At 38.8% G+C, this 11,033-nt stretch overlaps 1 protein-coding gene across 1 annotated transcript in view; it reads left to right on the forward strand.

The window, feature by feature from the left end:
• Positions 1-237: 237 nt before the first annotated feature.
• The window catches only part of SH3GL2 (SH3-domain GRB2-like 2), a 16,121-nt gene continuing 5,325 nt past the window's right edge, over positions 238-11,033 (forward strand). The window contains exons 1-5 of the mRNA XM_009579743.1: positions 238-305; positions 5,182-5,325; positions 7,194-7,327; positions 8,670-8,828; positions 10,334-10,437. Of these exons, the coding sequence (XP_009578038.1) occupies positions 260-305; positions 5,182-5,325; positions 7,194-7,327; positions 8,670-8,828; positions 10,334-10,437 (587 nt within the window). The 5' untranslated portion in view covers positions 238-259. The remainder of the gene's footprint in view (positions 306-5,181; positions 5,326-7,193; positions 7,328-8,669; positions 8,829-10,333; positions 10,438-11,033) is intronic.

Genomic DNA, 11,033 nt, shown 5'->3' on the forward strand with positions numbered 1-11,033 from the left:
CTAATGGCCTCACTTGAGAATGGATCTGCTATAAACTGAAATGGTGAACTTGTGCTTTGGTAGTTTTCCAGGTATTGTCACCATTCTGGTACCAGGGCTGTTCTCAGGGACACAAAAATAAAATTATAAGAAGAATTAAAAGAATTTATAAAAACAAAAGAGAGAAAAGCATTTTCCTTTTGTCTAACGTCTTTTTTTCATGTTTCTTTTTGTTTAACTCTCTGTCCTTTAGAAAGTGGATGTTACCAGCAGGGCAGTTATGGAGATAATGGCAAAGACAATAGAGTATCTTCAGCCCAATCCAGGTAACGTAATCTCACAGTCTGAGTACTTGCAGCACTTTTTGAAAATACTCTTTCTCACCAATATATAGCCTGACGGATCTCATCCTCATTGGTGCAATTAAGGTTGACACAAAAATGGTGAAGTTACCGTGAAGTAAAAGACAGAATACAGGCTTCTGTGGTAGGCTGTCAGGGGGAACGGAGACTGGCTTTGGGAGGCTTGTTTTCCTTTTGTGTGTTCTTCCTTTAGTAAGGGGGCAGCATATGCCTAGAAGCCAGGTGTATTTACTTGCAGGCATCTGAATGTCAGCACTGTGAGCATGAGGGGGCTCCCTGGGAGCTGCAGATGGCTGTGCACTCCCCAAGGGCGGCAGGGCAGGGTCTGGCAGCCAGGGCCCATCCCACTGCTCCAGCCAGGAGCAGGGCAGCCAGGGGCACTGGGGCAGCAGCAGCCCTGGGCATCAGGCACCTCCCTGTGGGTATGGGGTCAGGCAGGGCTAGGCCATCAGCCCATGGGGGTGGGACCAGGATCAGGCACGGTGAGGGTGTCTGCATGAGACATCTCTTTCTTCTACAGTTCCTGTCATTCACCCTGTATGAGGGAAAAGGACCAGGCAGTCCTTTCAGATCAAGGGAAGAAAGACAAAGTTCTGAAGCAACTTCCTCCAGGGCAAAGGAAGAGACGTAACAACACCTTTCACCTGGTCCTCTAGCTATTTCCCATCCTCATTACAGTTACTACAAAAGGGAGGGTGCAAAAGAGCTGTTGATGCCAAACTGGAGAAAAGGGCAGATAAGCGGACGTAATCAGAGATGACTAAATTGAACCTTCAAAATAAAAATAAATTATTGGTTTCCATGGGGAGGTGAAAGAAGGGTTTTGTGGTTGGGCTGATGGAGAGCTGCATGCTCTTCTCTTGCCAAAGGATCCTCACAAGGAGGGGTGATCTGGAGCTGTTATAATCAAGTAAACCATTAAATTCAAGAACTTGAAGATTTCCATATGATCTAGGAACATAAGGGTTTTGATACTAGCATAAGTCAATGCCAGCTTCACTGATGGGGTCAACGGAGTTATGCTTGTGCAAAATTAGCGTGAAGGTAAAATGAGGCCCTCTACCTACTATAAGTATCTTAGAGTTTCATGGAAGTACATACCAAATTTACTCATTCACTGTGAGGAATTTTTTTCCTAATAGCTGGAAACAAATTTGAACTAGTGTGAAATATTTTAACTCCAGTGTGGTAGGATGAAGGACTGTTGCTGGTATAGCTTAATTGGTGATATTTTTATGTTAGACCACAGAGGAAAGGAGGATAATTTGATGATGCTGCCAGTGGATTGAAAAAAGGAGGAATAAAATTTACAAGTTCAAGAACTGCTAGAGGAAAATAATGACAACTAGAGCAGTTTCTATATCAACAGATGAAATACTGTTTATGCCTTGAGTCCACAGCTTCATTGCTCATCGTCAACAAGCACTCTGCAGGAAAAGCAACAGGATTGACAAACATCATGGGGCTAGTGATAAAATTGTTAACTACTGTCAAGCTGCTGTTGTGCAACATCGTATAGACTGAGTAATAAGCTTTGGCTGTTTAGTGCTTCTCTGGCTGCCTTCCTGACACATCTGAATGATTATGATTGCTGTGAATCATGAAGGAGGCTCACAGCAATGTCAGAAAGCAAAATTTCTGGAAGTAGCTAAGGGTGTGATTTCAGGCACCTCAGGCTGATGTAAGTTTGCAGTGCTGCAGGAAAGAGGAGTTCCCATACTCTAGCTACACATCCCTTCATCTGCTTGTGGCATGTGCAAGTAGGATCAGAAAATTAAAATTGTAATAGGCAGGAGGAAGATTTACTTTCTTGCATATCAAATCAGATCATGTTCCACAGCTGGGCGATGGTAGCAGATGGAATAAGAGGGAAGGAGGACTGACTCTTTTGAGCTCTCACCTAATCTTGGATTGTTTTATGCCAATTGCAAAAGCGCTCCTGATAGTGAGAAGAATTGAATGGAAAATTATTTCTTTTTTCAATAAAATAAAAGATTTCCTCTTTAAAATTCTCCCTGCAATTGTATTACTATTTACCTGGGGCACTAAAAATGCTGATTTCTAGTATTTCCTGTGTGCTTTCTCATTTTCATAAAAAATAGAAACATTACATTGGGAAGAGGGGGGAAATTTAATGAAAAAAAATTCTTTAACACCAATATTTAACAGAAGGTTTTCTTTAAAAGTTTACCTGGGTTTGGAAGGGAGAAGAGGGTTTGGGATGTAGCACACATTCCTTGATAAGTAAGATGTGCCCTGAAAACAGCACTATGCTTGGATAATATAGTACTGCAGAGCTAGAGATCAATTTGCTTCATGGTGTTTTGAACGATCAATAAATGAAGTATGCAGCATTGTCTAACTTCACTAGACAGTTAATTAACTAATGCTGGAAGGAAAAAGGAAGAGGAGAGGGGAAAGGGAAGGGAAGTGAAGGGAAAGGGAGGGAAAATGATATTAAAGACAAAGGTGAATTTATTGAAAGAGATGTTGGGCTGAGGTTAGTGTGAATGAAAAAGATCACTTTGTAGACTTCCCAATTACGAAAAAAACTGAAGGACAGCTGAAAATAACTAAAATTGAACATGATGAAGGCTTAAAAGACTTTCCATGCAGATGTACATGACTATAATTCCAAGAAAAAGAGGTGCAGGATGAACAAGATTGAAAGTACAGAGAATAAGCAATTGAACCCACTGCTGAAGTTTCTTTTGAACTCTTTTGGCAGTATTCTTATGATTCACCATGGCTCTGTTAACACTTCATATTAAGGTGAATCATTAGTGGCACCATGAAAGTCAATGTAAAGGAGACGGAGTACAACTGGGGGAAGAATCATGTATTAGGTCGCTTCCGTGTGGTGTTTTGTACATCTCTGCATGTCCTCACTCAGGTTGAAACATAACTTAGAGAAGAAAACACATGGCACTAGTACAATAAAGCAATAGAAATGAAAGGGCTCAGGATGGGATTTTGAGATTGACTGAGCACAAACTTACCTCTGCTCCCATGGAAGTTACTAGAATCAACTTTAAAAGAAGAAAAGTGGAATGGGACCACTAGTGGATGTATTCTAAGATTTCCTACTAAATCAGGATTCTAATGTAATCATTACTGAATGATTAGATGAATCATTGGAGCATGAATTTTTCATGCCTACCTTTCTTCTCTTTATGATTTATTTCTTGCCCTTCCCTTATTATCCTTTCATCTCTTTCATTCTTTCCTGTGCCTTTTGCTTTCTGCTCTTAACCTGCCTGTCTAGAATATATTCCCTCTTACATTTTTTTTCTTTTATTTCTGAAAATACTCCCATTTGTTCCTGTTTTAATTCAGCTTGCTGCATCCATTCCCCTGCTTGATTTTGTTTGTGCCTTAGTTTCTTTTGTGCTTCTGTATTTTCCCATTGCCACATCATTTCGATGCCATTTTTAAAGGCCAAACACTTCATTAAAATGCAGTTTCTTGTACTGAACAGTCAGCCAGTCTGCTGACTGTTGTTTTGTAGTGGGTAGAAACAGAAGGCATAAAGAAATTCAGATGCTGAAAAGCATGATCTGGTGGCACTCAAGGGTAGTGAGAAAGTTAAAAAAACCATAATTACTATATGTTAAAAATATGTTATCCTTTTATAGCTGCTTCTCAGGCAAAATAAGTACTATGACACTTGCCTGATTTTCCTGTGTCTGTTTCTGTGTCTATGTCTGTGCATACATTTGTGTGCCACAAAGTGAAGCATATTCATCAACAAGAACCATCTCTTGATATGCACTTTCAACAATAAATTAGAGCAAAACACTTGTTGAGTGCAGTCTGCTAATGTTTTGTTTTGTTACAGAAATGTGTGCAAGGTTGAGTTTTGACCAATGAAATCAGCACACAACAGTATGAGCTACTAATGTTTTGTAAACAGAAATAGTAACTCATAAGAGCAACTAGCAAAGTCAAGCCTTTGCAAAGAAGAAGGTAGAGGTATTCATAGCTGCCCTCCTGTAGCACACACAATAATATAGGTAGAAGCACCCACTGAGTGAGCTTTGCTGGCAATAGGGTGTAGCTGGCAAAATTTGAAGTCAAGTGCCCAGGCCATTCACATTCTGTAGTTGCAAAAATTCACTAAAGCACATCATCGAATAAATTCTTTTATGCTTGCTGTCTTTGTTTTCATCAGTTATGATAATTGTGTAGTTTCTTCTCATTTGCAGTTGTGTATCTGAAATAAAATACAAGCTAAAATACAGTTGAAAACAGTATTGAAGTAGGAGTTTCCCCAAATCCCCATAAAAAGCAAAAAGTGTTTGAAAGATTGTTGGATGTCATGTTTTGGGGACATAGGTTTTATTTAATATTGTACAACAGAAAAACTTTCAAACATTTAAAAAATGTGGAGCACCACAGTTTAATCTTGAGTGTACCTAGTCTGGACTTTTCCTTGAGAGGCAGGCTGGCTCAATCTGCTATCCATCTGGTACCTGAGGATTTTGAGATTGAGAATTTAGGGATAGCTTAAAGATTTTTCTACCTGAGTTGTAGCACGTGTCAAACATATTATCTTGGGAGTGTTCCTGGGCTTTCTTCTGTCCAAGTAATTTCAAGGGAAGCTTTGACTTAAAGTTCAGGACAGAGTCTCCTCTCTGGCCTACCAACAGAAGAAAAAGTCAGTGACCAACAACATTTCATTCCTTTGCTCTAAAAATAATTGGTGAAAAACAGGGCTTAGTTCTAAACTTAGATAGTGTCCTTCAAATACATTGTAGGTAGCTCAGCTAAATTTAAAGAGTGCATTTCTGTTTGTGCAAACTATTGCACGTTTGTAACCTCTGTCACTTGCCTGCTTCAGCTTCCAGAGCTAAACTCAGCATGATCAACACTATGTCAAAAATTCGAGGCCAGGAAAAGGGACCAGGTTACCCTCAGGCTGAAGCCTTGCTGGCAGATGCGATGCTGAAATTTGGCCGAGAACTTGGAGAAGAATGCAACTTTGGTAACTTGATTACTTCCCTTTCTGTTATAATGCTATAAAAGTAGTAGTAAAATGTAATGTAACTTTCATTATTAAAGTGTTGCGCTCTTATAAAGGAAGAACTTCTGCAAGAAGCATCAGAGTTCTGCTTCATCAGACTTCTTCTTTAAGGTTGGTCTAAGCCTGTTGAGTCTAAGCCTGTTGAGCATCTTTTGTGGATTTGGACTAGAGATTTTTTTCTTGTGATGAAAGTCAAATTGTTTCCGTTTGGACCCATATCCATACAGGCTTTAGGCTCTCTGTCATAGATTATGTTACTGGGGATGTGTTGGGTTGAAAGATATACATGTTCAGAAATCGTATGATTGTCTATGCATGTGTATAATAAAACCCTTCTGTCCTCAGAATCCTTATAATAAATGTTATTGTCTTCATTACAGGCAAGGAATAAAGGCTAATAAATTTTTAGTAGACTTTGACCTTTTTTTCTGACCGAATTCCACATTTGAAGGCACTAGTGAATACTCCTGTCTTATCTGTCAACTGCTTCTCCCTCCAAGCCCCAAAGGAGTTTACAGCTGCCTGAGTTAGAAATATTAAACTGAGACTTAACATTGTGTTCTTCAACAGTAGAGGTCTAACTAAAAGAGATGACATTCATGACAGGATCCTTTGTCTTTCTGTCCTATTTATGTGGGCTACTCAGTGGCCATTTTCATATGGCAACACACAGGACCCTCAAATAGGACTGTGAAAATTCTATTTCCTCTTTGAAACTTCATAAAATGTTGTCCCTGGCATAAAGACATCTGCAATAGAAAAGGTAGTTTCTTGTTTGTTTTATATAATTTACTAGTTAGCTTGGCAGATGTAGGTTGATTTGTGCTAAAGACTACTGAATTGTTTTTTTAATTGGTTGCCTCTCATTTGCTAAATTTCAAACACATTTTTAAAGGGAAAATGAAAAACTAATAGAATTTAGTTTGTGCAAATTGCTGTATATTCCCTGATGATTGCAGTAGCACGCAGCAGAATAGATACGGTAATTATTTTCGCATTCTTAACTAATGGCAGCTATTATGGCTTTTGTCACTCTTCATCCGGGTCTGGCAGGCTCTCTAGTTTTGCAGTGCATTGCTGGCATCCCCTGCCTCGGAGACAGAGCTCCTTCCGATTTCTCACATTTTTAGGTTTTCAGACCCTATGTATTCTCTGAAAGTGGATTTTTTCCCACCAACCAACGCCTCAAAACAGGAGCGTATTTTTGAGCTTCTTGCTTTTGTTTATATGCAGAGGAGGTAAACCAGAGTGGTAATTTTCGTGGTCCTCAAGTTAGTCTTGGAGGAAATGTCAGAAAGCAGCTAATTCTTATTGAGGTTTATGAACTTCAGTAGGTGTATGAAGCCGATAGTTTCATCAAAAAAATCTTTCATAAAAAAAAATTCTGTGAAATTGTTAAGACTTTTTACATTTGATACTGTCACCAATCTCACTGATACAAACAGGGAGACCTAGACTTCCATTAGCACTGTCTTTATATGCAGTCTAGTGTCTGGTGATGGCAATACTGGAGCAATTACAAATAATTCTTTTCTAGAATGTTTCTTTCACCAGAGTGAGGAATGAACAGACAACGAGGGTGTGGAGGAGGCTGTCTTGATGCAGTGTGGATCCTAAAGTTCAGCTGTGTTACAAGGCATAAACACTGGGGGCTGCAGAAGTGTAAAATCCATGTTGCCCTTTCACACAGTGTGTCATACTCTCTTTCTTTCCTAAACTTGAGACTTACTTAAGATGAAATGTTAACTGAAATTTCCATGACTCAGTTTCATTCTACAGTGGTTTGGAACTAAGTTATTTTGAGATAATCTGGACATCTTTTCTTTCAGGACCAGCACTTGCAGATGTGGGAGAAGCTATGAAGGAGCTTTCTGAGGTCAAGGACTCTTTAGACATGGAAGTGAAACAAAACTTCATTGACCCACTTCAGAATCTCCATGACAAAGATCTGAGAGAAATACAGGTATTGCCCTCAATGTGGCATTTTAATAATGCCAAATGTGCAGACTGTGTATATGTTTAAAATTTTTGTTAGTTGTGTAGCTTCAAATGGGTTTTCAGATTTGCAGATGATCTGATTCTATGATTCTTTTAGCTTGAGTTTTACTTTTCAGTTCTGTCTCTCTTGTTAATGGTTTAGAAAGATCAAAATTCTAACATTTTTGATGGTAGCGTCATCAAGCTTAGGCAGGCATGAACACAGTACTCTAATCCTACCATGTGAAAGCTCATTTCACTAAATAGATGAACAGATGTTTACATTCAGTTTTCTATGTATGACATGTGAGGATGTTTCAATTGTTGCCTCTAGACTGGCATTACTTTTTTGTCTGTATGAAGACTGTGTCTGCAACATGCCCAGGAATTTTGAAAACTCTCCCTCTCCCTCTCCCTCTCCCTGCCCGGCTCCCCCCGCCCCGTCTGCTTGCATGAATTACGTAACTAATAATCCAAGAACCAGCCAGCATTTACAGAGGAAAATCTGTTTGCACACGTACTTCTGTGGCCACAACCTAATTTTATAATTGTGGAAGTAAAAGTGCCTCCCAATTCAGAAAATGCTAATCTGTATAAGTAACTGTTCTTCTGAGCTCAGTAAAGCTTTCATATTGTTAAATATATGTGGAAGAAAAATGTCTTAGCCAGTTTGATATAATTTACAAAGTTGACAAAGTTATAAATATCGTAATAGATGATAAATTGATTCTTCTAAGGGAAAGTATTCATGCTCATGCTGGTAGCATTAACTTTTGGCCAGCTTGATGTGGCAGCTGCTGAACAGATTGACGTGAATGTTATGTCCGTTAGCAAACTAGAAAATCTTTAATAAAAGATGACGTTAAAATCCTTCGGTGGTCTGATGGAAATGATAAAAATATTTTCTATGTTGCTTTATTTATGAGAACTGTGTACACAGGCAAAAATGTACTAACTTGTGCTTTTAATAGAATTTTCTTTTAAACATCTAGGGAAAAAACATAGTGTTTAGGTAATTCAGCATCAGAGTTAAAAAGCTAGAAACTCGCCTATCTTGTATACAGGTGGCAATAACAGTTATCCATTCTGTCTGGCCTTTTTTAATGTTGAAGGTCTGTCATTTAGGCAGCAGTGCATCATGGCTTTTTAAATGATATGTAAAACCACCTACTTCATTGTTCTGTATTTCTCCCCTCTGGGGAAGGGTTGATATACAGCAAATAGCACATGCTTGCAAATGTACATGGACTACCTGATTACAATGCAGTATAAGGAGAGTTGGGGAACATCCTTTACCCTGTGCTTGCATTTGCATTTTTGTTTTTTAGCATCACCTAAAGAAAATGGAGGGTCGACGCCTGGATTTTGATTACAAAAAGAAAAGACAGGGCAAACTCCCTGATGAAGAACTTCGCCAAGCTCTGGAGAAATTTGATGAATCAAAAGAAATTGCTGAGTCAAGCATGTTCAATCTTCTGGAGATGGATGTGAGATATCCCTTGTAAATCTTTGAGCTGAATCTTAAAAAGAGAAAGATACTGGTAGAAGGCAGTCTAAAGCAGGCTAAAACTTGAAAGCCTTATTAAATCCATGATGCCACAGATTCCTGTCACTGTACAATGGGGAAGCACTTGCCTCCTTGGAGGACTCAATGAGAGGCTCAGAAGCTCAGAAGCTATACAGCATGCACATGTAGGACTGATTTTATAGGTATTTTATAGGTAACTGAGCTAAAGAACATAAATCCTCTGTAGCATTGTTGTGCTTCCTAACTGCATAGTGTTACTTACAAAACCAAAATATCTTCCTTAGAATTATGTAAATGTAAGTCATGACTTTTATATAGCAGTGGTTTTAAGGATTGAGCCAAGGCTTTTGCTCAAGTGTGTGGACTGCTGAGAGGATTGGTAAAGATCAGAGATTATGAACTCACAATCCCATGGTCTCTGCTGTAGTCAGATGCAATAGTGAATAGGAAAGCCAAAGTTAATGTGACTGCTCAAATCTGACTCTGCAGCATGTTTTTTTGCTTACAGACTGGTTTAGGATTGAGCATCTATTAGGTTTTTTTAATCTTCTATTTATAATTAATGTTGAAAGTGTAAAATGGAGCGAGAAGAAAAATTTATCTCTTTTGGAGGAAAAAACATTTCAGCTGAAGTCTGTTTCACAGAATATATGGTCAAAGGAAACTCAGTTTAAGTATTTCTGTTAGTAAATTATTGGATTTATTTAAAGTTTAAATACACACCTAATTTAATTCTTCATTTTGTTACCAGGTTGCTGTAGAGGGGCCATAACAAACCTGAAAATATTTACATGTTAGAAATTAAATATAGCTGCGCTGAAATGAAAGAAGTATAACAAGTTTGTAGTCTTAATCCTTGTAGTAACATCCAACCCCATGTGGCCAGATAGTTCTGGCCTGCATTACACCATTGCGGCATTTGTGTATTACAGAAACTGCTAGCAATTGCATTGCCCACACAAGAGTTTTGGATGTTTTTTCCCTCATGAAGTAGAATGCTGTCTGCCTTCACTACAAATATTCTGCATCCTAGAGTATGTAGTATCTTCCTGTTTTACTCTGCTTCACAGGCCAGAATACAACAGAAGCATGATCATAGTCCCTATGGTTTTGTGCCCCTCAAAGGCAGGGAGGGAGAAGGTGTATTATGCTCTCATTACAGTCTCATTTTTACTTTCATAGTGTTTGCTGAATGAGGTAGGTCTGTAGGCTGCTGTTCATGCAAATCAGCGGAGATGATCAGCGGAGAAGAGTTGCAGTTACCATTCCAGATCAGGTCATAACCAGCCAGATGTGGTAATGAATAAAGACCGATGTAACTATTTACGAACTACAAAGATGAATCAAGTTTTTAGAGAGATAAGTAGAACTGCCTTTGCAGTGTCAGTGTGACAATGGTCTTTACTCACTGTTGCTGAGCCATAGTACTTGCCTAAGATCTGATGTTTTAATGTCAATCCTCAGATTGAACAAGTGAGCCAGCTTTCTGCTCTTGTACAAGCCCAGCTGGAGTACCACAAGCAGGCCACACAGATCCTGCAGCGAGTTACTTCTAAGCTGGAAGATAGGTAATGCACTTTTTGTAAGTTTGTTGAATTGTTTTTTTGTTTTACAGAGGCAGAAAACCTATGAGTAGAATGCAACGCTATTACCTTTTGCAACTTGGTAATTGTATGTTTATGAAAACAGGGGCCATTTCATTAGGCAGTTACAAGCTGAGCTTTATATATTTTGGAGATGCATATACTTCTGAGTGTGACTGAATGAGGACTGAGTTCAGGAAAGCATCTCAGCTCAGTAAAGCTGTTAAATGTGATTTAACTGAAAGCAAATGTTTATGAATATTGGAAGTCAGTGGGACTTACAACTTTGGATTCCTTACCATTCCTGCATATATTCACAAAGTAGTCTGTCTGAGAGAAGGTCTTAATGATTGCTATTGAAAGAGAGTACCTTGTTATATTCTCATCTACCTAAAGATCTTCCTGAGCCAGGTAGTGAGACCCCCATCATTTGCCACCTTATTAAATACTCCTTTTTCCAGCTTTATTATCGGATCAAACTTGATATAAGGCTTTTCCTTTTAAACTCTCTTTTTCATCAAGCAAAAGGAGGCTGCAGTTTTCAAGACAGAGTATTGTGATAGAGCAGCTGGGAAGCAGGA

The sequence above is a fragment of the Fulmarus glacialis genome, unplaced genomic scaffold (assembly GCF_000690835.1).
Source record: "Fulmarus glacialis isolate BGI_N327 unplaced genomic scaffold, ASM69083v1 scaffold15606, whole genome shotgun sequence".
NCBI lineage: Eukaryota > Metazoa > Chordata > Aves > Procellariiformes > Procellariidae > Fulmarus > Fulmarus glacialis.